This window comes from Microtus ochrogaster, linkage group LG5, assembly GCF_000317375.1.
Source record: "Microtus ochrogaster isolate Prairie Vole_2 linkage group LG5, MicOch1.0, whole genome shotgun sequence".
In the NCBI taxonomy this organism is placed as follows: Eukaryota; Metazoa; Chordata; class Mammalia; order Rodentia; family Cricetidae; genus Microtus; species Microtus ochrogaster.
In genome coordinates this window covers 46,735,398-46,761,350 of record NC_022031.1, presented here as the reverse complement: position 1 = coordinate 46,761,350, position 25,953 = coordinate 46,735,398, and the positions used below count along the sequence as shown (strand labels likewise).

At 45.1% G+C, this 25,953-nt stretch overlaps 1 protein-coding gene and 1 non-coding gene across 3 annotated transcripts in view; both read left to right on the top strand.

The window, feature by feature from the left end:
- Positions 1 to 25,953, top strand: part of Abca1 (ATP binding cassette subfamily A member 1) — a 117,325-nt gene that overhangs the window by 50,658 nt on the left and 40,714 nt on the right. For both annotated transcript variants that reach the window (XM_026786592.1, XM_005362190.3), the window contains exons 6-17: positions 2,275 to 2,396; positions 4,369 to 4,545; positions 12,571 to 12,663; positions 14,970 to 15,210; positions 17,367 to 17,506; positions 17,831 to 17,947; positions 20,344 to 20,541; positions 21,227 to 21,432; positions 22,023 to 22,199; positions 22,629 to 22,851; positions 24,400 to 24,621; positions 25,551 to 25,755. In XM_026786592.1, the coding sequence (XP_026642393.1) occupies positions 2,275 to 2,396; positions 4,369 to 4,545; positions 12,571 to 12,663; positions 14,970 to 15,210; positions 17,367 to 17,506; positions 17,831 to 17,947; positions 20,344 to 20,541; positions 21,227 to 21,432; positions 22,023 to 22,199; positions 22,629 to 22,851; positions 24,400 to 24,621; positions 25,551 to 25,755 (2,121 nt within the window). The remainder of the gene's footprint in view (positions 1 to 2,274; positions 2,397 to 4,368; positions 4,546 to 12,570; positions 12,664 to 14,969; positions 15,211 to 17,366; positions 17,507 to 17,830; positions 17,948 to 20,343; positions 20,542 to 21,226; positions 21,433 to 22,022; positions 22,200 to 22,628; positions 22,852 to 24,399; positions 24,622 to 25,550; positions 25,756 to 25,953) is intronic.
- On the top strand, positions 1,217 to 1,323 carry LOC113457770. Its single transcript, XR_003378267.1, has one exon. It is a non-coding gene; the product is annotated as a U6 spliceosomal RNA (small nuclear RNA).

The following is a 25,953-nucleotide window of genomic DNA, read 5'->3' as shown; positions in this document are numbered from 1 at the left end:
CTCCCTCCCTTCTTCCCTCCCTTCCTTTCTCCTTCTCTCCCTTCCTTCCTCCTTCCCTTCTGTCTATCATGGGAATGCTGGGGTGTTGAGATCTTCTTGTGTTTGGGAAGACAGTTCTAGTGGTCAGGGTTCTTACTCCTGGGCTGTGTTCTAGGAATGGTCCTGACAGCATTAGTTTCTTCCTGGACCCACTAAACTGAAAGATCCTTCTGGAATCTTTCTGGTAATCTTCTCTAGCACTTATTCAGCTGACATTGACAACAGGCCTTGTTGTAGATATTTGAAACACCAAGATAAAAGACGTTCTGTATGCAGAGTTTAATGCATGCAATATTTAAGTAAAATAACATGTCATAATATATGGCTCCCAGGCCCCCTATATTGAAACTCTTAAGGTAGCTTATTAAAATGAAGATTTGTGGGTGATCTCCCTTAGAACTACTGGTTTAGAATCTGAAGGGATTGAGACCCAGAGACTGGAGTTTTTGCATGCCCCACAAGTGAGATTTAGGACTCTGAGGCTTGGCAACCTCAGAATTGCATTCAGTGGTACCAGTGTGGGGTCTTCTGTGATAGAACAGCGGACAGGTGACAGCTTGCTGGGATGCTGATTTTAAGGAGGAGGACTAACAGACCTAGGAGCCTCTGGGGAGCAAGGTGCACAGGCTTTGAGTAGAACCACTTCTCCCTCTCTTCTTTCTGGAGCTTCCTGAGTTCAAAATCACCAAACATTGCTCAAGGCAGAAGATGCCTGGATCATGGCGATCTATTGAGAGCCTGCTTCGACTGCTTGTTTCTGTGTAGGGAGACCCTTTTAGATCCCAGGATAAACTGTCCTTATCAGTGCACCCTGTAGTTTTGTTTTTAGAGGAAACAAAACTTAATTCTTCCGGTAAGTGATTTGTAAAGTTTGCCCTCTAGTGGTCAGATTGTGTGTTTGCCTGTGGGTCACCATTCTGCAAATACTGCCTGTCCTTGGTCGCAGACATGATTGGTTTTTGTTGTTTCTGTTAAAAAAAAAAAAAAAAAAAAAAAAAAGAATTCGGGTTATTAGAAGTTTAGAGTGGAAAGAAAAAAGAAGCAAGAGTCGATAAAGTAAGGCAGGAAAATGACGGTGTGGCAGAGTGAGAGGATCCCACCCAGCTTCACTCAGAATTCCTTTGCTTCAGAGCCAAAGTACCTGAGGCTCAGAAATATGTTAGGAATATTCAAATGGGTGCTCGCTTTGGCAGCACATATACTAAAACTGGAACGATACAGAGAAGATTAGCTTGGCCACTGAGCAAGGAGGACACGCAAATTCGTGAAGCGTCCCATATTTAAAAAAAAAAATAAAAAAAGAAATATTCAAACGGCACCATCATACGTAGCCCCTCACCAGAGACTAACATTCCGAATTCTTGATCAGTGCCTTTTCTACTTTGTGACGCTGGGCTGAAGCCTCTCCTGGATGCACTTGGTGAGCTAATTGCTTAATTGGAGTCAGCGTAGAGCCCTTAGAAGTCAGTGCATTTAGTGAAGGGTCGTTTTTTAAAGATAAGTTTACATATTTCCCTCTGTGTTTGACCTTGGGGCTTTACAGCACTGTATCCCATGGCTACGTCTGTAAAAGCACCTGGATATGCATCAGAGGTTACCCCGGTGATTCTTGAAAGTGTGGTCCCCATACCGGCAGCATCAGCACCACCTAAGAGCTTGCTATATGTGCAGATGCTTCGGCTGTATCACAAGCGGCCTGAATCACATGCTCCGGGGCTGTGTCCAGCAGTCTACCTGAAGCAAGCCATCAGGCGATTCCGATCCACAGAGAGTTAGAGAACCATTACCGGCTGATGCAGGAGATTAGCCCCTGTGGCTTGTGGAAATAAGGCCTTTGCTATTTTCAGTTTTAGCCACATGACAGAGCACTGGGGAGTCAGGAACAGCAGGGCTCATGTCACAAATCTTAGGTAGGATGGATGAGATCATTTTAAAGGTTTGGTTTCTCCGTGGGAAACAAGGGAAGACCATGTGTGTGACAACACCGTTAGGCTGTTGGAGTGTGGGAACACACACTGCGTGTGGCTCAACATGACATCGGAAAGTAATCCTTTCCTGTCTTTCCCAGCGAGACAAAGCTCCTGCAACTCGCTCCTCGGCGTAGGGGAGCCAGAAGCCTGTGGTCACCCATCCGTTTACAATGAAGCAATCAATATTCTATTCTTCTCCTCCTGCCCCATAGTGGTTGAGCCTTTTTAGAGTTATTAAAATAAACAAAACTCCATTTCTCGATAGATTTGAAGCTCCAGGATTTCCTGGTGGACAATGAGACCTTCTCTGGATTCCTTCATCAGAACCTGTCCCTCCCAAAGCCGACTGTGGACAGCCTGCTGCGGGCTGATGTCAGTCTCCAGAAGGTAAGCCGCCGCCTTCTGCTCAGTCCGTGGGCCCGATCACTGTTCCATGGTTGGAGGGCTTGGAAATAAATAAAGAAGCAGCTGTGAAGGAAGTAGTTCGAGCACAGGTGTGTTTTCACCTCTGTTGGTACTCTCCGCTCCAGTTGTCATGGACACACCCTACAGAGAGTGGAATGTGTCGCCCAGCATCGGGGCCAGTGTTGAAATGGACCTGATTTTGTGTCTGTCCTTTGGCTTTGTGATGACTTCCGCCTAAGGGGCTTATATTTTATGTTAGGGTGAATTAAACTTTTTTTCTTTCTTTAAAAAAAAGCAACAACTAAAAAACCTCAAAACTTAATTCTGGAATAAGAGCCAGATTCTTGAACTGGAATCTGTCACAAAAGATTAAACCAAACACCCTATGCTTTGTCTTAAAGATAGGGAAGACATGTAAAGAGAAGTCTATTAAAATTTGAAGTGTAATATTAGTGTTTACATGGAATTTTCATTTTAGGTTCCTAGGAGACTTTCCGGGTATCATTTATTCTCATACAGCTCCTGGGCAGTGTGCGTGACTATAATAAAATCAAAGCCTTTTTTTTTTTTTAAACTGTATTCTCTGGCAGAAAGGAGAATTGACCCCATACATGGCCTTACGCCTCTATGCTGGCTTGACTTTGCAGTAAGCAGAAGTAGTGGGGTGTTTGTGCTTGAAGAGATCTTTGCTTCACACGGCTGAGAATTTTTAAAATTAGAAAAATGTGCTTACTGCGTGCTCTTAGGAAACTAGGAAAATATGCCTTGTGTTTACCAATTGTGTGGCTGGGAGGTAGGCCAGAGACAGCAGGCTTTTGAAATAGTTGCGTTTAGCATAATTTCCATTGCCCCCTGCCAATTTCATATCTGTTACATGCCATCGGTTTAAAATAAGAGGCATCCCGGGCAGGTCTTTGCATGGTAATTAGAGTTTCGGTGTTGTCAGGGTTCTTCATCGCAGCATGGTGACGAGAACAAAAGACAGGAGTAAACCTGAAGGGCACTTGAGTATCGGGCAGAAGTGGAAATGGAGTGGACACCATGGAGGGTCAGATACTCAGCAGTGCTTCCAAAACTGCATGGGCGTTGAGAGACTTCGGGTTCGTCTCTCACATTGCCCTGAGACCAGGGTGGATGCATTCATTAAACGGGTAGAGGGGTGGTAATGTTGTAAAGAGCCTGAATCATGCGTTCATCCGTACAACAAAGGCCGTTCTAGTGCTGTGGATACAAATATGAACCCCGTAAACAAAGACAGCGCCATCTTACGACAGAGATTTCTGTCTGCTGGATAGTAAGGCTCAGATGTATACCTAGAAAGGCTAACCAGGTCAAAATGCAAGACCAAAAAGAGGTTCCCTGGTGAGTTTACTGTCAAGAAAACAAGTATGAATAACTTAGAACTGGCCTGCTGGAGACTTGGTAGAGGCCTGCTTTTCCATATTTGTTTATGGGGGCAAGTAAAACAAAATATTTCCAATCCTGGCATTCCTTGAACATGGTTCTATGCATTTGTTGAATATCTATACAGATTTACAGTATATATATATATATATATATTTTCTATGATTGAACCAAATTTCCAATGTTATAAATTCCTGAATAGTTAGGATGGCTTTAATGGTTCCAGGGGTTTAGACTCTGAGTTTCCATGAACTGAATCATATATTCCAGTCACATTGCAAAAAAGACTTAAGGATTTCCCTATGTTAGAGGGACAACAGTGTTCAGATACTGAGTCATGCGTGTAGTTTTGAAGCGTGTGTCAGATCATGTCTGGATTTATCCCAGGGTTCAGTAAACAGACCTAACCTGTGGGGTGACCACGGCAGCGGCGGTACGCTGCTTACCATCACCCAAGTTGTGCTGACGTGATGTTCCCCCAAAGGCTTCCAGCCCCCGACTTTCATCCTCATCCTTCTTTCTCTTCTCTCCTTACGCGAAACCCTTCCAGGTATTTTTGCAAGGCTACCAGTTACATTTGGCCAGTCTGTGTAATGGATCAAGTCTAGAAAAAATCATTCGGCTGGGTGGCCCGGAAGTGTCTGCCCTTTGTGGTTTACCGAGGGAGAAGCTAGATGCCGCGGAAGGAGTGCTGCGCTACAACATGGACATCCTGAAGCCGGTCATGGTGAGTGGACGTGCCCTGTGCAGAGGCTTCAAGCTCCGAGGCCTGGGGAGTGTGCTGTCTTTCCTGGACAACATGATTTGTTTTTGTAGAAACGTGGGGCTGGCTGGGACTTGGTGATAGAATTTAGCCCAGTTGTATTCTGAATGTTCTTTCAAATTTCAGTCCATTTCCCAAGGGGTAAGTTGGAGAAGAATGCTCTGGGTGTGGCTGAGTCCAGACCCGTGGTCTCTTGTGCCTGTTTCAACTAGAGAAGACCTGTCTCTCACATTTTTTAATACTGTGTTCCTGAGGAAGAGTCCATTCAAAGAAAGATACACACACACACATACACACGCACGCACGCATGCGCGCGCACACACACACACACACACACGCACACATACACACACACACAAGCACATGCACGCACACACACGCATGCACATGCCTTTTAAAAAGTCTTGAAATGATTAATAGGAAATGGATACTTACTAGTGTTTTTAAAACCAGCAGAAGGGAGAGATTGTGGCTAGGTAGCGAAGCATTGGAATTGGGTAAGACCACATAAAATTAATTAGCTCATCCAATAACAAAATTATATTAGGAAGACACACTCACAAAACAAACCAGAACCAAGGAATGCAAGTAAGCCTGGGTGTGTTGATCATCATGGTTTTGTCTGTAGAGATTCTAGAATAAATCTATTTGTGAGTTTCTTGAGATCTCTCGAGAAATGCCTCCAATGATACTCTGCAACACCCAGCAGTCTGCTTTTGTTCCCCAGAGAGAGCTGTTGTGTCTATCGGTTCTCTGAAAAGACATATTCTTTGTTCTACTCAGATGACGAGTGATCACATTGAACTCTGTGAAGCTGGATTTTATTATGGAGAACTGGGCACTCCTCGGGGGTCCTAAGATGCTCAGTTTCCATCAGGATCCTGAGCCTCCGTCATGCCTTGGAATGGGCTTTAGAATTAGCTCAGAGTAGACTCTCTGAACTCTGAAGAAGTTCTTGGACATGTCTTAACCTTAGCTCTCAAGCTGTTGCCTGAGGCAGAGGTGGTAACCAGACTGTGGGTTTCTTCTAGGTGCAGCTGTGGTGTGCACACATGCCAGTGGTTGTCACCAGCTTAATGTTTCCTTAACTCCTGATGGAATTAATTCTGTTTCAGGGTTTTAAAACCTAACCAGGTGCTTGCTTCGGTGGTTGTGATTGCACTGGTTATAGCTTCTGTCCCTATAATCTCAAGTAGGATGTATTTCTGTGTTGGAGACATTTGCGAGTGCTCCAGGCAACAGCGCTACATAGCAATCTTTGTGAGACATAGAGGGTCAAGGTTATTACAAATGGCGTGAAAGGTATGTTGTGGAATTGTGCTTGGGGGCTGCTTTGCATCATTATAAGATACAGAGGTAAGCATTTGTCCTTCAAATTTAGGATTATGAGCTACTTTGGAAGGCACAGAAATTGATTCTGGTGTCCATCCATTCACTTTCCCTTCAGTTTACTTCTTGAACACCTCTGGTGTTTACAGCCCAGTCCAATCCCCCGTTTCTTAGAGTGTCGGAACTACCTTCCCAATAGAATGACCCCACGACCTCACCATCTGCCCCTTCACAGCTTGGGTTTCAACTTGGAATCCATCTGTTTCCTCCTAAGGATCAGTGTTAGGACTCAGAGGTAGAATAAACAAATCCTGAAGAATTTGTCAATGAACAATGACATTGTTGGTCCAGATACTGCCAAAATCCCGAAACAAAACGCACCAACCAAGCTCCAACCTCCAGACTTACTCATTTAGCGAACAGTATTTATTGAGTATGTCTTATTGTCAGAATTGTTCTGGGTACCCTGCTTAGTTGAGATTCTCAAAAGGGTGGCTTTCCAGTGAAGGCAGAGACAGATAGATGCATGGCCCTCTGTGTCTACGGTGAACTCATGGAGGTCATGAACATACTACCAATGCTGAGTGTCCAGGTGGATTTGGCTGTCCATGTGGGCTAGCATAGCAGGTGAACTTCCTTCACCTTCTCTGAACTTTTCCTTGATGTCCCTTCCTGCACTTTCCCCAGAGACAGAATGGGAGCATGTGGGAGTCTGTCTGCCTCCCCACTACAGCCTCCACTTTCCTTTCTGCTGTAGGAGAGAGCAATGGTATTGGAACAGCAGAGTTGGCCAGAACAGTATACTTGCTTCAGTTGTCAGGGTCCCTGCTGCTGCATTGGCTTTGTTTTTCCTTCTGCTTCTGTGATAAATTGCCGTACACACAGGAGCTTAACCTGCCTGTATTTATTAGCTCACAGTCCTGAAGGGCCGAAGTCTGGGTACCTTGGGAGTACATCTAGACGGATTTCAAGGTGTTGGCAGGGTTCGGTGTCTTTTTGGAGACTCTGAAGACATGTTTGCTGTGAGCTCATTTAGGGTACCAGCTGAGTTCAGGGTTTTACAGTTGTAGGCCAGAAGTCCCTCTTCCAGCCTTCTGCCATGGGCATGGGTCTCTGCTTTTAAAGGCAACGCTTTCTCTCTCACCCTTTCACACACCTCTGTTGAGCTCCTGGGCTGTGTCTCTTCTGCCACGTCCCTCTGTCTCCAGGCAGAGAAAGTTCTGTGCTTTTGAGCGCTGCTGTCATTAGATCCGCCCATCCAAGTAGTCCCAGATGATTTCCTTGTTTTGGAGACCATTTGCCAAATTACCTCCATGAAGCACGTGTTGCCCCATTAAGTAATGTATTCACGGATCCCAGATTAGGGTGTGACTATCATTAGGGAGTGGCGCACCCGCCGCCACTGCCACTACCTTTGGATTGGAGAGTGTATTTCAGCATTTCTTTGCAGTGATCTCTAAGTGCCCCAAGCTTTTATTGATCCCTCTGTAAGTCTGCGTTTTCTCACTCGCTCTGATGCATGATAAACAGTACCCGGCCAGGGTTCTGATGCTCAATGGGAAACAGGGCATCTCTTTTTGAAATATCCATTCAACAAAATCCAATTGTTTACTGTTTGTCTGCTCTCTATTTGTATTTACTTGGTTTAGGAACTGAGGTTCACTCATGGGCAAGGCAGACGAGATGCCTGTGGAGTTTTTTCATTCTAGTGGACTTTTAGGACCAACTTTATTGAGGGGGTAATTTTCCCTTTATTTTATTTTTTTATTTTGTCTTATTTATTTACATTCCAACCAGTTCTCCCTCTCATTCCTCCTCCCGTCCCCCTACTGTTCCCCTCTAGCCCACCTTCTATACACTCCTCCCAATGGGTAAGGACTATCATGGGGAGTAAACAAAGTCTGGTACATTGAGTTGGGGCAGGACCAAGCCCCTCCTCCTTCATTAAAGTTGACCATAGCATCTCCTACCATAGGGAATGGGCTCCAACAAGCTAGCTCATGCATAAGGAATAGATCCTAGTCCTACTGCCAGGAGCCCTTCAGATAGTCCAGTCTTCCCCATTATCTCATACATACGGAGGGTTTAGTTCAGTCTCCTATAGGCTCCACAGCTATTGGCCTAGAGTTAATGAGTTAACATGAGCTTGGTTCAACTGTCTCTGTAGATTTCCCCATCATGATCTTGATCTCACTTATTTATGTATTCCGTCCTCCCTCTCTTCAAATGGATTCCCAGAGCTCGGCCTGGTACTTGGTTGTGGATCTCTGTATCTGGTTCCATCAGTTACTGGATCAAGACCATGTGATGATGGTTGGGGTAGTCACCAATCTGACTACAGGGGAAGGCCAGTTTGGATACCCTCTCCACTGTTGCTAGGAGTCTTAGCTGGGCTCATTCTTGGGATTTTCCTAGTACCAGGTTTCTCCCTAACCCCGTAGTGGCTCTCTCTATCTGAGACAGCATAATTGAGAACTTCACAGGTTTTGTGAAGTGGGCTGAAATGAGGCTTGTCATAGATAGTTTGGGGCTCTGGTTCTGGGTCGCCTTTGTCTCAGCGATGTGGGAATGGTGTCTGATTCTTGAGGTTGGAAGGCTAATAGTCTCTGATATTATGGTATTTAGTGATGATCTAAATATATCGAACAATGCATGCCTTCCCGTTAAGCTAAATAACAGAGAGTACAGCCCTTAACTAAATAGCTTATTTTTTTCTATACTCCTTTCTTTACTCCACGCAAGGAAATCCCTTTCTTACAGTGGACAATAGGGACTTAATTGAATTCATAGTCAAGAGGATGTTCTCAGTCATGAAGACACAATGGAATTCTGGGCTGTGCATTCCTGAGTGCTCTGAGTGCATTGCTGGAGCTTTTGGGAGCAGTATTGTGGCAGACTTTGCCTTCATCAGGGAAGTGTAAGCAGGAGGCCACAGTGACTGGCGGATGTGGATGCCATTCTGTGCTCAAGTTTCAAGGCCTAATTTGTTTCTTAGGTTAACTGTGTTTAATGGAATTAGCTGCTCTTTAGATCTGATACGTATTCTACCTTCCTTCATCCACACCCCTCATCCTGCCCCATTTATTGTGTTTGTTTTGAGTTAAAGAGAAGCTTAGCAAACATTTCAAATGTAAAAAAAAAAAAGGAATAACAAAAGGAAGGAACATCATCAGTGGGTCACTCTCCACCGGTCACCTGTGTAACCCTATCTGCTTCCTCAGAGGCAACCCCATTCTGAAGTTGTGTGTGTGTGTTTTTTTTTTTAGTTTTTTCAAGACAGGTTTCTCTGTAGCTTTGGAGCCTGTCCTGGCACTAGCTCTTAAAGACCAGGCTGGCCTCGAACTCACAGAGATCCACCTGCTTCTGCCTCCCTAGTGCTGGGATTAAAGGCATGCGCCACCACCGCTTAACATCATGCTGCACATATTAAATTCTGTGAACAGCACTGAATAGTATGGGCTTGAATGTGTTCCCCTGTAATGTGTGTGCTGGGCTGCCCCTGTTCTTTTTTGTGAAGCTCTGTGTTTTTGAGATTTATCTATGTTGATCATGTGGGTCTGGTTCATATTAACTGCTGTCTGGTTAGCATATCCATCTTATGCTAAAATTTTTAAAAATCCCATTATTCTTGTCTTTGACTTAATTTTTTAAAGTCATTTGTGATATCATTTGATGTACAGATTTTTTTCTGTTAAGATGTAAATTCACTTCCTTCTTTTTGGTTGGATCCTATTTTTGTATTTAAATTCTATATTTAAAATTCTTTTTTTTTTCTGTGTGACTGTCGTTTATTTTACACCTCATTTGCATACACACTCTCCTGAGAAGAGAAGGCTTACCTCAACTTCATAAATATATTTTCTCCAATTTGTTTTAAACTTCCAGTTTTCCTTCAGCTCTTTAATCTATCAAGAATTTATTTATAAATAATGAGGTAGGATGGGAAACATGACTATCTAGCAGATCCAGGAGTAGCTATCAAATGGCTTATCTTTTGCCTGTCAGTTTGAAACATTTCATTCTGCTGATTTCCATCAGTTCCATCTCTGTATCCTGTAATATCCAGGCAGAAAAAAAAATAGGATGAGGTCTGGAGCAAAAATATTTAGATAATCCAAGCTTGAGACTGATGCTGAATTTGAATTATGTGCATGTATTTTTAACTCTGTTACATCAGTCTGTGCCTTGAACATCAGCTTGTATCAGCTGCAGGTCGCTGATATTGTTCAAGTATACAGAACATCTATTTAAAAATGACTTTGAAATTATGTTTTATTTGTGAATGGCACTCACATGACATGGCACACATATGGATATCAACTAGAGGTCAATTTGTGGGAGGCAGATCTCTTCTTCCACCATGTCCTGGTGGTCGGATTCAGGTAATGAGACTTGGCAGTCAGCTTCTTTGTTCGTCTCATCAGCCCTGAATTTTTTTTTAAATTGTTGCGAAAAGTTCTTCACACTGGCATTGACTACTGCACCATATTATGTATGGGATTGGTTTAGTCAATAAGAGGTCAGTACCTCAGTGCATCAATTAAGCCAACAGACCCCAGTTCAGACTATTGACAGTCAAATCATCTCATCAGACATTGCTTATGGAAGGTCCAGTGCTTATGGCAGAGGTAACCAGGTCCTTGTGTTTGTACCTAAGGCTCGTTACACTCAAGGTTACGTAGGGAGGTGCAGGGTGCATGCCTACAGTGTTTGAGCTGTTGAAAAAAAAAAAGGGAGAATAAGCTTACCTGCACAGCACAGAGGAGAGGGCAGTTGTTGTTTTGAGTACTGGGAAACTCTGCATCCAGGAACAGCTGACAGTAAGAGTTGAGGAAGGAAAGAAGAAGGGGAAGATGAAATTGTTGATGCTTGTGAGAGCTTACTGTATGGCAGGTTCTGCTCAAAGAACTTAGTAAGTGTTGTGCGATTCAGTGTCTAGGAAACTCTGTGATGTGCAGCGATTTTTCCTCTGTGGAAGAGTAGCTGAGGGTGGAGACAGGGGGATTTGAGTCACTTGCCTAGGGTTCTGTAGACCTCAAAAACGAAATGTACCCACCTACACTTCAGATTTTAGAAATGCGTTCGGTTGACAAGTTTGTTTCGCCCCGTTTATTTTTGCTTTATAATCCTGAACATCCGTCATCATGGGGGTAGGCCATGATAAAATGCAAAACCACTTTACCTCCTGCTGCTTCTGATTAGGACCTCTCAGTATGTAAGTGTCTCCCCGACTGTGGGAAATCACAGGTTCAACTTCCGTTGTGCCGATCTTCAGTTATAAAGTGAATCCACAGAGAGAAAGTGAAACAGAGCTGCCCACTGTTTCTGTCCCTGAGTCCCTCTCTCTGGAAGGAGCAGCCATTGATGTGATCTGTGAGTTGTATCTCAGATGTCCCTGAGTATAGATAGTGTTTATGGGTGATTACTGGTCCCTTGGAGGACTGAGTGCAGGAATTCTGGGGCTTGATTCTCCTTCCTAAGCCCTCCCAGTTGAGCCCAGGTGTCCAGCTGCGCCCATTCTCTCATAGGCAGATTTTCTTAAAAATGGGCTTCCAGGCCGGTGCCAGCCACTGGGATTACAATGATCGTCACTCACTGTTCTGCATTTGGAATTCACTTCATCAAAGATACAGGCGGAAGACTGTCTCCACAGCTATTTCTTACTGTTAGTCCTGTCTACCTCTGGTGCTTTCCATGTAACTCCAGTGTTAGGATTTTGCAGCAGTCTCTGACATGACAAGTGTTGTCAGAACAGCCTAAAATTCTCTAGGTGTTTGTTACAATATTGAGTAAAACGAAACAGAATCCATAAAAACACTTAGAAATCCTGCATCCCCCCCACTCCAGAGATTTTTCTTCCATGGAACTGAAGTTGGAATTCCTTCTGCGGCAATTCTGGTTTCAGAGCTTCTGAGGTTTTTTTTTTTTTTTTTTTTTTTTTTTTTTTTTTTTTTTTTTTTTCTTAGCTTTTCTGCTGTGATTTATCTTTCCTTTAGGCCCAATTATTTTTCTCATGTTTACTGTGCAGCTAGGCTATGTATCATAACAGCTAAATACTTTAATTAGTAAATGCAAAGTGTTGAGTAACTCTTGACATAAAAACAGTGTTCTGTGTTAAATTTTCGGTGCTCGAAACAGTGAGAATAGTGCTGACTCCACAGAGAAAAAAAGAATTATTCTCTTTGGTTTCTGTTGATTTTATCTTTACTCCCTTTTTTTGTGAGCCATCACGGACTCTTGTCTCAAGGCCATGTCTATAAACATGTGTCTTGTAGAAGTGTAGATAAAGCTAGGACTTTCTGGTCAGAATTTCATTGAACACACATGCACATGCATGCCCCCCACACACATGCACACATAGAAGTATATGTTTGCATGTGAGATATTTCTGTACGTTGTCTGTTCAGTAGCCTTAGGGTTTGTATTTCTGTAGTCATCTATCAGAGAGAAATTCTTTCTTACCTGAAGAAAACTAAACATGCAGGCATGCGGTTAGAGTAATTGTACAATGTTCTTTATTTTGGTTAGAAGTTGGTTTCTTGTTTTTTTTTCAAATTCGAGATTGGGAATGGTTTTGATTTAGTTGTTTATTTTCTATTTAGAGATTTCAGCCTTGTATTTGAGCTCAGAGACAAAGGATTTTCCCCCCTCTCTTTCCAGACAAGACTGAACTCTACATCTCTTTTCCCGACCCAGCAGCTGGCGGAAGCCACCAGAACATTGCTGAATAGCTTAGGGGGGCTGGCCCAAGAGGTAAGTTGTGTCTTTTCAGCCATAGTGAGCAGACTGGCTGTTATTGTTTTCTTTAGTTCTGGGTTTGGCTAACATGATCCTTTTACTTTGAACATCCCATGCTATGTCATTAAATTTTAGAAGCACAAGTAATCTAAAACTTACCAGTTTTGGTCTCCACTGGAGAAGAAACTAAAATGCATCAATGTTGCAGAGATAGTTAGTGGTTTAGGGTCTAGTCTACATCTTTCTGTGTGAGCTTCTGCTTGCCCCTGTTGTGGGAGCTGCGGGCCTCTTCCCACAGCCCGGCTCCTGGCCGCTTGGCTAACTTATACCCCGAAATAACAACACACAAATTGTATTTATTTAAACATTGCCTGGCCCATTGGTTTCAGCCTCTTAACCCATTTCTAATAATCTATGTAGCCCACGAGGTGGCTTACCAGGGAAGATCTTAACCTGTGTCTGTCTGGAGTGGGAGAATCATGGCGGCTCCTCAACTCAGTTTCTTCCTCCCAGCATTCTGTTCTGTTTACTCGGCCTACCTAATTTTATGTCCTATTAAAGGGCCAAGGCAGTCTCTTTATTAATAAAAAATCACTCCCACATGCCCCTAAGTCCTTTCACATTTGTGAAGAGGAAAATTCTCTCATGTTTCACCTCCCCCTGTGCACTGACTTTGCTTGGCAGCAGATTCTGCACGATGTTTTCAGTAAGGTCATCCAGACTGCCATTGTGTCAAAACACACCTTTGCTAGCTCAGCTGGAATGCTGTGGCTTTCCTGAAACACCTGCTTTCTTTGCCTGTGAAATCTGGCCTTTGAGGTGCAGCCTTGGGAATATGGTCTCCTCGTGAGTGCTGGGCTGATTGGCTGTCTCTTAGAGTCCATTCACTGCTGGTCCAGCATCATCAGTGGTGCCCTCTTTTCCTGACAGATCACCTTCATGTCACTTTGGTCACGTGTCACACCGTTGCTCTTCCTGAGTAATGCCAAAAAATGTATCTGCTTGGTCCACGTCTAGAGAGAGTTAGTTGCTATCTTCAGAGCCCAACTAGGACACCACAGGTGGATTATGGTGTTTTGACTTCTTTTGCATATATCACCCACAGGGCACACCTCTTATCGTGCACATTTCACAGATGGCAATGTGGCTGAGGAAGGCAGACACTTTGCCCACAGTCTTCTAGATAATTAATTGGTCTGGATGGGACTTGAACTTGGGACCTAGAAACTCTGAAGTCTGTGTTCTGCTTTGCTCCTTCCAAGAATCCATCACAAACTCTTGTGATGACTGCCATGGACCAAAGACCCTAAAAGAACTTGTGCATTAGCCAGCCTGGCAGTGGGGATATGAGATGAGTGAGGGCTGACGTTAACGTCAGAGCTGGGTGAGAGGGAAGGTATACAGGACAAGACTGAGAAACCCTGTGGTATCGTAGACACATAGGTTCTGACCTTGCTGGTTACTGCAGCTCAGCAGTGAGCACAGCAACCCCACTGCCAGTATTTATCTCACATAAAAGTAGACTCATCAGAAATAAACAGGTCGGCTGATGGGATAATGGGGATCTGTGCAGTGAAAGAAGAAAAAAAAATCACGTAAGGAAGGTAGAAAGAGTAATGAGGTACCATTTGAAGGGAGTGGGGGGAATCGCTCCAAAGACAGTTCTGCTGTATTCCTGGAGAAGTTAGGATGCTCCAGGCAGGAAGAGAGCGGATGCAAAACACTCGTGTCAGGACATCCTTGGAGACATGCTTAAGATCCATGAAGGAAGCCAAGGAGCTAGAAGCAGGGGATTAAATGTGGCTTCATGTTTGCACAGTGTCTACACACTGGGTATTGGATTGAGGAAGAGACTGAGTTGAGGGGAAGGGAGGGGAGGGACATTGAACAGATGGAGAATGTAAGGCACTGGTCTGTCCGTTTGCTCAGATGATCTCAAGTACAGCCACCCTTCTTGGGCTACAAGATTAAGGGGTTACCTTCTCCTGTAAGCCAAGGGCACTTTGCAGAGTAAGTGTACAGTGTGAGCCATGGTGGTGGAGAATGAGCAAGAATTTTCTCCTTGGACAGGTGCTGGATGGAGCCACCAGTTTGGGATAACCTAGTAATCAGGTGTTGTAGGCCCCAGCACCACAGACAGAGGAGAGAAGACCACTTGACCACCGCAGGGAATCATAGTGATTTCAGACACAGTATGTTCTGGAACATAGCTTTTGGGTTAAGAAAATAAAGTGTCTGCTTTTCCTCTCTTGCCCCAACCCTTGCTCTGTCCTTCGCTCTCTTTCCCTTCTCCCCGTTTTCTCTCCGCACCCTGACCCCAGCTGTTCAGCACGAAAAGCTGGAGTGACATGCGGCAGGAGGTGATGTTTCTGACCAACGTGAACAGCTCCAGCTCCTCCACCCAGATCTACCAGGCCGTGTCCCGCATTGTCTGTGGTCACCCCGAGGGTGGGGGGCTGAAGATCAAGTCTCTCAACTGGTACGAGGATAACAACTACAAAGCCCTCTTCGGGGGCAACGGCACCGAGGAAGACATGGACACCTTCTATGACAACTCTACAAGTGAGTGTCCGTGCACACCGAAGCCTTGTCCTCGTCCCTGTCCTAGGTCTGGCCTCCTCCTGCGTCTTTCACTCCTCATGCTTTCCTTCATTCTGTGTAGTAGCAGGGACACTGTCTTCTCTGCTCTCATGACATTGCTGCTGGAGTGCAGACCTTGATGAGTGAGTCATTCGGGGTCTTTGAGTGGGAGGCTGGTACATCCCGGCTGTTTAGTAGCGTTATCAAAAAGGTGAACGAGTGATTGATAGCCAGTCTCCCCAGTTTGCATCATGGGTGAACTCACCCATATGTGGAATTGAAAATAAAATAAAATAAAAACATAAAACAGGTGAGAGAGAGAGAGAGAGAGAGAGAGAGAGAGAGAGAGAGAGAGAGAGAATGAGTTGGTCAGAGTGTTCAAAATTTCACTTATGCAAAGTGAAATAGATAGCATAGTATTTGGTGACACTGTGTTATATGTTTAAACTCTGCTAAGAGAGTTAATCTTAATGTTATTGCACAGACAGACGGGCTGTCTGCATGAAGTGGTGGATATATTTGTTGATTGGACTGTGGTAGTCACTTCACAGGGAATATATGTAGCAGTGTTCTGTTGTATATTTCAAATAAATATTATTTATCTTTCAGTTGAATCTCAGTAAAGTCAGAAAAATTTATAAAAAGGAGATTTGGGTTCTTTAAAAAAATTATCGTTAGTTCTACTGTGAGATAAGCTTTATAATAAACGCCCGAAAGTGGGTGACAGTATTAATAGTAAGTACAACAACTACAAGAAAATCTAACATTAAGGCAAAATTTCCTCTTTATAATTTGTCCTATTTAAATTACCTTATCTCATTCTCACAGTAACCCTGCAAGGAAGGTTCTGGAACCTCACATTTCATTGGCTCAGAGGTTTTAGTGTCTTGGTTAAAGCTGCATTCCTAGGTAATCCCCAAGCGCTGGGCCTCCAGCCCACACACTCCTGGCACTTTCCCGTGAACTGTCTCGTTAATGGTGGCATGTGTGCACCTTCTCACTCAGACATCCGATCTCATGTTTGCTCTGCATCGGCATTCTTAGCTGCAAGACGGTGTTAGAGAACCCCGTAACTCTATATCCACTTAGCACACTTGGGTGGCTCTGTGTGGGTGTGTGTCCTGTGCCTGGTGACAGCCAGGGTTTGGTGTTACAGTTCTGACAATGCCATGTTTTTCTTGAAAATACCATGTGGCTGAGCCGTTCTCTATCGCCAACCGCAGGCGTGTCTTTCAGACACAGAGTGGGGCTGTAACACAAGAGCCTCGTGTCCACTGGAGTTCTACACTCCAGAACCTTCCAAGTCGCCCTATACAAGCCTGAGGAAGATGATGGTGTTGGCAGTTTTATGAAGCCATCTACTCTTCCCCAGCCTTCAAATCCATCCAGGGGTATCTCTCATTTACACACAGATAGACCTGAGGCCAGGTCCTTAAAAACGAAAGTTCTGGCTTTGGGGAGTGGTTGCATCCCATCAGTGAGACCATGGACTGATGCCTAGGATGCCCCCCAATTCTGCTGTCATTATTACTATTATTATTGTATCAACTGTTTATCAAGCAGCTTACAGAAGTTACACGGTATCTCAAGTAAAACCCACCTGTTCATTTGAACTTTGGATATATCAGTTTTGAATTTTTATTAATATAAATATATTTGTGATAAGATCTATTAATTATCAAGGAAATTATTGACATTTCCTTGAAACTACAATCTAAACACGGCCTTCTGGCTTTCCCAATAAACGTTCCATTCGTCTTCAGTGTAAGCAGCTGTCGGGGCTGGCATGAGAGTATAGAGCTAGAGTTAGGATGGTGTGTGCATAGCCCAAATGTCCTTCTAGATGAGCTCCGATCTAAGTCTAAGAAAGGGCCTGATTCTTTCACACATTGAACGCTTTAGAGACCTCACAGGAAATACCTCAGCTAGTTCCCTTCACAGCTCTGCCAAGTAGATGCTATGAACTTTGCTTTGTACAGTGAAGCAAAATGAGGGTCAGATAATTAGCGTTATCCACTGCATGAATAGGTAGTGAAATGAGCATTTGTCCCCTGCAGTGGCCGGGAGGCTTTAACCTCTAAGGTCCTGTTGGCATCTGGCCGTGTATATAAGCGCATGTCTGCCTTCTGTCTTCGTAGCTCCTTATTGCAATGATTTGATGAAGAACTTGGAGTCCAGCCCTCTTTCTCGAATTATTTGGAAGGCACTTAAGCCTCTGCTAGTTGGAAAGATTCTGTATACTCCCGACACTCCAGCTACAAGACAGGTCATGGCTGAGGTAAGCTGCGCAGGCTTAGGGCTCTGGCCCCAGAATCTCCCCAAGAATTAGATACAGGAAGTGAAGGCACCTTCAGATAGAGTGTGCTGAGTATACTCATGGCCTTTATGAAAGTTTTAAATCATTTAAAAAAAAACATGTAAGCTTTCTGTCCCTGAGTGTTTGAATTATAGCTACAGGAGGAATTTCCTAAGGAAGAGAAAGGGCTAGGCAGGGATTTCTGGGATGGGTGATTTTTTTTTTTTCCTTTGGGGAACCTTGGAATGCTCACTGCCTCTGCCTCTCTTCTATCTGTACGGATTCGGGTTCCCTACCTGACTCTAGGTGAACAAGACCTTCCAGGAGCTGGCTGTCTTCCATGACCTGGAGGGCATGTGGGAAGAACTCAGCCCCCAGATCTGGACCTTCATGGAGAGCAGCCAAGAGATGGACCTTGTGCGGGTGAGTGTCTCTCCTACTCACTTTACTTGCTCTGCCTCAAAGAGGTTTCTGGACATCTTCCCAGAAGTATCTGAGATGATGATGCTGTAAGTTAAACCAATTGAGCTGCAGTAAGATTAGCTGCATCCACAGAGCCCCTGCCTCTGTAGAAGCACAGACCAAGATTCAGTGATAGCCCTGGGTATATCAGCATCGGTGCCCCCTCATGATCCAATAGCAGTTTTGCACAAAAACTTAAGTGAAGAGCAGAAACTGGAAGTGGAATTTGATGAATGCAGGACGCTGAGTCTTTTCACTTTGGCTGTAGTCGTTAATGTAGGCACAGTGTCTTCTGTGGCCTGTCTGTGTCCCGGTAGACCTTAGAAGGGGGTATGGGGACAGAAACGTGATCTGCCATGCAGACAGGTCAGCTTCTGGTTCCCTAGGCACAGGGTGAATGCAGCATTGCTGCCATGGAGTGGAAGGAATTGCATGTGACATGCCGGGCCACTTGAGAGGGACTAGTGCTCCAGAGATAATCAGGACCTAAAGGAGAGCAGTCTGAGGATGCAGTGTCTCCTTTGTGTCAGCACGAGAGCCATTTAATCACATCGTCCCTGCCTCAGCCCGAGTCGAGGATCATTAGACAGCTTCCTATTGCCATGGTGAGGGAGGCCTCTTCCTTTGATTTCTTCCGCTATCAAGAAGCAAGGGAGATTTTTGCCAGGCTTCTAGCCTTGAACCTTTGTGACCTGAGGGATGCTGGGTTTTAGAGATACCCCCATCTTTTAAGGGAGCTCTTTGGAAGTTTAGGTATGCTCTGGGGACAGGTTACTGATCAAGGAGCCACAGGAGCTAGAGAAGCCAACTTCTCCTTTGATGCAGGGTGCTGCCACACCTGTGCAGAATTCCTGCCTGTCACCAGTGAGGTACCAGTATAACGGATGCAGAATTGTCCCTCACAAAAGTCCACAGAGGCACGGGATATCAGTTCTGAAACTACTTTATTCGAATAACCTGGAAGTGAATGAACAAATAAGAGCAGAGAGATGGGATGGTGGCACTGGGGTGAGCCCTGCCCAGTGGGGCGTCTAAGCAGTATGGGAAGAGGACATCCAGACCCAATGAGGTCACTGACCCTACGGCATCTCCAGGGAGCCTGAAAGGAACAAAGGATCTGATATTTCACATAAAGTACTAGATGGGAGAAAGCTGGGCCTGGAGATGAGGGACCATGTCCAGTTATGAACAACAACAACAATCCTCTGTGGAAAGCCATTGGAAGCGGAGGTTTCAGAATCCACAAGGAATGAGTCATGTGCTATACCTTTGTTCCACCCCCACCCCCCACGGGGATGTATCCTACGGCAAAAATTTTAAAGACACCGTCATGGGAGGGACGATGTTATTACTGTCATTGTTACTGTGGGAAATTGGAGATAGACTAGATGCTATGCAGTGCAGGAATAGTTAATGAAATTATAGCAGATACATTCTGTAAAATCATTATGTTCCCATTAAAACGGCGAAAGAGAAGCCACTTAGGAGAAGAGCTTACAAGGTTAGTGAAAAGAAGACCGATTAGGGAAGGCGCTCTTCGTCTTCTGGAGACCCGGCCCAGTAGAGCAAGGGCCTCCTGCTCCCCCTGGAAATGGGTAACCGAGCATGGCGCCTGTGTCCATTGTGCCCAGTCAGCAGTAGCCTCATTTCCCTGGCAGTGCGTCCGTGCAGGCCTCGGGTTGAGGACCAGAATGGCTTACCTGTGACCTTTTTCACACTGACAGGCGATGGGAGACAGGCCTCCCATCATGGTCCACGTGTTCTTGGCTAGGGAAATGCCATCTTTTACTTGGATTCCCCGGAAGTATTTCTTCCCTGAGTTAAGCCTTAGATGTGGGCTTATTTGGCATCATTAGACCGTGTCTCAGATGAGAGGGCAGATATGATGCAGATACACGGGTACCGGCAGCAGTGGGCCTGTGTCTTCCAGCCTGGCTTTCCCACTCATTAGCTACATTAACATCCCTGAGGTTCTGATCACCTGTGTGTGAAACGGGCAGAGTCAAGGCTACACCCTCATGGTTCTGTGTGAGTTATGATGTCTGTAGGTCCTGCAGCACGCTGTTCTTAGAGTTAAAACCATTAACCACTGTCTGGTACAGTGGGAAGTCTGCGAGTTCAGAGGTCTGACTTTGTGTCTCAGCTCATCCATTCACCTGGCCAATATCAGTCATGCGATTTCAACTTTAGCCTTCATCTTTGTCCAGTAGAAGCTTCGTTCCTGTGTCTTACAAGTGTGTGTGTGTGGAGATGCACAGACGCAGACCGAGGCTGTGAGAAAGGGAAGGGTATGCGTCGTCGCACGTCTTACCATGAGCTTGATGTTTTCTGTTCACGCGTTCTTCCCGGAATGGCAGACGCTGTTAGACAACAGAGGCAATGACCAGTTTTGGGAACAGAAGTTGGATGGATTAGATTGGACCGCCCAAGACATCATGGCATTTCTGGCCAAGAACCCAGAGGATGTTCAGTCCCCAAATGGCTCCGCGTATACATGGAGAGAAGCTTTCAATGAAACCAACCAGGCCATCCAGACCATATCGCGCTTCATGGAGGTGAGGGTCTGCTCTGCACATCCTTTAGCAGGGACTTTTTCCCCTTGAGATGTTACAATAAAGTTAAAGGCATAAGGAGAGCCTAGAACGAATGTGTGGTGTCATGTACAGCTATATCCCGCAGGCCTGGAGGACAGGATAAACACTAGATGAACGGCTTCATGAGTAAATAAACTTACTTCCAGATTTACTTCAGCTAGACTCCAGTGTTTAAATCCATTATCTTCTAGGTGTTCCCATGTGTTGATAATCTCGATTCAAATGGTAATAAATTGCGCTCTTATAAGAGCTGTGTTTATGAAACTTATCTAATCTAATTTGGGACAGATAAAACTTTAAAACTTTAATCCTAACATTGATGGAATGGAAAAAGCTGATCAGTACTTTTTCTTATCTGATTTTGACTGGTTAGTTGCCATGACTCAGCATTGCTAAGAAAATGGAATAGAATAAAACAGGATCATTTTGCATAGCAAAAAACAATGCAAGTAATGTTCAGTATTTCCCATAAACCTCAGTTCTAAGCTTGGTTGAACCAGGAAAGCTACTTTAGAGAGGACTAGGTGGCAATGATTGGGAAATTAGGGCCGCCAGTGCCTGCCTCACCAAGGAGTCTGAGTTCTGGCTACAATTGTCTTTCTGGCCACCAGTGTTCTAATGAGATGTCTGTCTTGCTTTCTGTCAGTGTGTCAACCTGAACAAGCTGGAGCCGGTTCCAACAGAAGTCCGGCTCATCAACAAGTCCATGGAGCTTCTGGATGAGAGGAAGTTCTGGGCTGGGATAGTGTTCACAGGAATCGCTCCAGGCAGTGCGGAGCTGCCCCATCACGTTAAGTACAAGATCCGAATGGACATTGACAATGTCGAAAGGACCAATAAGATCAAGGATGGGTAAGTTGAACTCCATCACACCAACCCGGTCTTGCAAAGGTCAAGAACATAGTTTGGATGACTTTTATGACGGGTGGTACTCCATTAGCAATTTGAAAGGAGTTTCAACAACAAAGCAGTGGCAGCAACAGCATGCATGACTTTGCTAAAGCTCCATCATTGCCAGCAACTGTTAATCAAAGGCCATAAAATATTAGTCTTTCTGTTTCAGCATTCCTCATCAAAAGATTAATCCAAAGGACTTTAAAGTCAGGAAGAAGAAAGGAAAGCCTTTAGGGGTCTCCGGGCTAGGCAGACACATTTTTATAAAAAGAGGCAGACAGCCGATGAAAGTGAGCTGGCTGGGGAAATTTTAGTATGCGCATCTGATGCCATGTTAGGTCGCCATTAAAGGGGAAAGAAAAACAGACCCACAAGGAGTGTGTTCATGGTGATCATTTTTATTCAAGAATCTATGTACTTGTAACCGAGATAAGAATAGGAGATAAGAAATAAGAAGAGTAGCCCAGGAAGTGTGGGGCACTGTGGGTAATTGGATTTTCCAGTGTATGCCTTGTAGGAATGTTTGATCACTTATCGTTTGGTTCTAGGTACTGGGACCCGGGTCCCCGGGCTGACCCCTTTGAGGATATGCGCTATGTCTGGGGGGGCTTCGCCTACCTGCAGGATGTGGTAGAGCAGGCGATCATCAGAGTGCTGACAGGGACTGAGAAGACAACGGGGGTCTACATGCAGCAGATGCCCTACCCCTGTTACGTTGACGACATGTGAGTGTACCAACAAGCCAGCATCTTCATTAAATCAGTAGCTCCATGTGCAGTGCGTGTGTCTGTGCATGTTTCTGCACAGCGTGGGAGTGAAAGCAAGTCCGTAGGAGGCGATCTTAGGGACACTGACCCTCAGGGAGAGACCAAGTTGGATGCTGCCCCCACCCTTAATGTTTAGTACTTAGTAAAGTTACTTAACTTTATTTTACTATTTCCCCCACTATTTTCTGGTTATTAAAGTGACCCTCTAAAGAAATCTTGGATGGCTATACTCTGTCAGCCTGGGTTCTGTCTCATCTCTATCTACTGCTAATGAAGCATTAGGTCATTTGAGAGTCCAGTGGACCTTCCCTTGGTGACCCAAACATAGTTTATCCTCCAACATGCAAGAGCTTGGATCTAAGCCTGGCTCTCTGTCTGTGCCTCCAGTTTCCTGCGGGTGATGAGCCGGTCCATGCCCCTCTTCATGACCCTGGCCTGGATTTACTCGGTGGCTGTCATCATCAAGGGCATCGTGTACGAGAAGGAGGCGCGGTTGAAAGAGACCATGCGGATCATGGGCCTGGACAATGGCATTCTCTGGTTTAGCTGGTTCATCAGCAGCCTCATCCCTCTGCTCGTGAGTGCTGGCCTGCTGGTCATCATCTTGAAGGTAAGTTGGCCTCACTCCTTCCAGAAAAGCACAAATTTACCTGTACCACACTATGTACTTAAGGCTTGACCCTTAGGAGTATCGGGCAGGGATTATTTTCAAGTCTTTGATCAGAAGGTTATTCACTATTACGGGTTTGGATGTCTGGAGGAAGAGGCTGAGGCCAACTTTGATATATGGATATTAGGTGGGATCAGTTTCTAGAGAGATGGAGTGCATGCTGGGTCTTGCGGAGAGAGGAACTGAACCATGATTCAGCAGCCCAGTGGGGTGCTCTAAAGAGTGCCCAGGAGAATAGAGAGTTCCCACATTGAACTGTCCACATTCATGTCCCCAAGGCCTGACATCCTCTTTTCCATTTAGTTACTGGATGGGGGCTCACCAGGGAAAGGGGTGTTCCAGGGCCCGGTAGCTCTCCTAGCTATGACAGCAGAGATGCTAACATCTGGATGTCTATTACCTCCCTCAAAGTGGAATCTGGGCGATGAAGTTTTTGTCTCATACACAAAGCTTGCCTCAACAGTCATTTCACACCAAGATGCCGCTTATAAAAGTTAGTGTAGGGAACCCTGACTGCTCTTCAGACTTGAGAGGGAGGGGGAGAGGAGTGGGGGGAGGGCGGGAGGAGTGGGAGGCTGGGAGGAGGCGGAAATTTTTTTTTCTTAATAAAAAAAAATTCCCTAATTTAAAAAAAAAAAGTTAGTGTTTTCTAGGAGAGAGAGCACAAAGCAAGAGGATGTAGCATTCATCTTTATACTTGCTACTGTATATTACTCTTGAGCACTCGCTGATGCCAGCACCGTGCAGGCTACATGCTGTGGGCTGCCTCATTGTCCCCTCCCCACAGTAGCCTGTTGGGTGCTCAGGGCAGGCCAGAGCCTCACTGAAGCACCTCACAAAACCAGGATTGATTTGCTTGCACTTCTGAAACAACCCTTCTTCTCTTGCTCTGGTATCTGAGGGCAAGGGCCTAAGTCTTGTGATAAGGGTAGGGGTTCCTGTGGCCAGTGTATGAGAGCTGATAAAGGCAGCTGCATGTTGACTGGGCCTGCTTCACTGTCCACAGTCACTACAGATGATCTCAGGGCTCAGAATATTCACAGCTATTTAGTTGTGTGCATGAATGAAGACTTTTTAGCTACCAGGGAAGGGTTAAGGTTGCCTGGCCTATTTCTAGTTTTTTGGAGAGAAAGGATGTGTGGGCTATTGTCTTATACAACATTTTCTTAGAGGCAGTCATTGTCCTTAGACAAGGAAATGCCGGTGTTATTATCTCTGTAAGAAATAGAGCAAAATTGTTCACTGAGGTCACGTACAAGGTCATGGACTTTGTACGTACCATAATTCTGCTGTGATTTTTTTTTCCCCCGTGTGTAGTCTCAAGTAACTTATTTCTCCTGGGTTTGATTTCCACTTCAGAAAATGGAACAGTGTGGTTCCCCTACATTATCTCTGAAAGAATTATGAGTAAAAACCACCATTAAGATCCCATGAGCGAGTGATTGGGCTTGCTGAGGCCACACACTTATCCAGGCTCTTCCTTTCCAGTTAGGAAACCTGCTGCCCTACAGTGACCCCAGCGTGGTGTTCGTCTTCCTGTCTGTGTTTGCTGTGGTGACCATCCTACAGTGTTTCCTCATCAGCACGCTCTTCTCCCGGGCTAACCTGGCAGCAGCCTGTGGGGGCATCATCTACTTCACACTCTATCTGCCCTACGTCCTGTGTGTAGCCTGGCAGGACTATGTGGGCTTCTCCATCAAGATCTTCGCTGTGAGTAATTCTGGTCTTTCCAGACCCTTGGCCCCTGGGGGTTTGACGTTCACTCTGTTCTCCTCCTGAACTAAGTTGGTTCTCCTTTGCCCTTATAGTGAACACTGGTTGGATTTTAATTTTTTTTTTCTAGAAATCAGATTGTAACTGGTTGGATGTAAATAACAGTGGGAAATGGATCTAGTAGAGACAGTAGATATCATGACTGCCCCTTAGCTTCTAGCTCTTTGGTCATAATGAGCTCACAGCAAATCATGACCATGGCTAGCTTGAGGCCCCAAGTGGTTCATTAATGACCCTCATCTTTCTTGTATCCATTCTGGTATTTGACTTGGGTAATATTTTCTGAGCTGAACAAGACTCAACATGACTACCCCTGTACAGATCCCTGATCAGGACATTTCCCCTCCTCTTTGCAGTGTAGGTGTGGTCTTCGAGCATGTGAGAACCCCAGTAAGAGCCACTCACTAACTGCCCTGTGGGTCACTGCTACAATATTAGTAGGCTCTCAGCGTGGGGCCAGTACCTCAGGCTGAGTCCCATGAATGTCAAGCCTTAAAGTGGCTCCTCTGATCCTAAATATTCAATGACTGATCAGGGGGAAAGTCTTTGATGAACGTCAGTATGAGGCTGAATGTAGGACATGATTTTTGTGCCTTGGAATATCTTGGGAAGTGTACAGTTCTCAGAGTCTCCCCTGCTCTCTGGCGTGCATTTCTGAAATGTCGTGCATAATGAGTGCTTGTAAATGAGATCGTTTCGGATGCTGCAAGAGAGTCCACATCTCCAAAGGGGCTCCAGGAGAACACTTGCATGCCTTATAATTGATGTCATTTGCAAACTCGAATTTCTCAAGGTAGAATTTACATTAGAAGAGAAAAATGAGAGAGACAAAGACTAAGACCCTTTACCGTTGCTCTTCCTCTCAGAGTCTTCTGTCTCCTGTGGCTTTTGGATTTGGCTGTGAATACTTTGCCCTTTTTGAGGAGCAAGGCATAGGGGTGCAATGGGACAATCTCTTTGAGAGCCCGGTGGAGGAAGACGGCTTTAATCTTACCACCGCAGTGTCCATGATGCTGTTTGACACCTTCCTCTATGGAGTGATGACGTGGTACATCGAAGCCGTCTTTCCAGGTACCCCACACTTCCAGACCGCTTTGGCTAACTGACCTTGTCTGCCTATAGATCTGTCCTTTCTTTGTGTTGCAATTGCTGAAGGCTGAGGGGGCTCCCAGGGAGTGACTTTAAACCCGTGAAAAGCAAACGGTACAAGGAAAGTCACCTGTGCTGAAAGTGCATCCGTTAGTACCACGGGGTCATGCACGCTTGAGC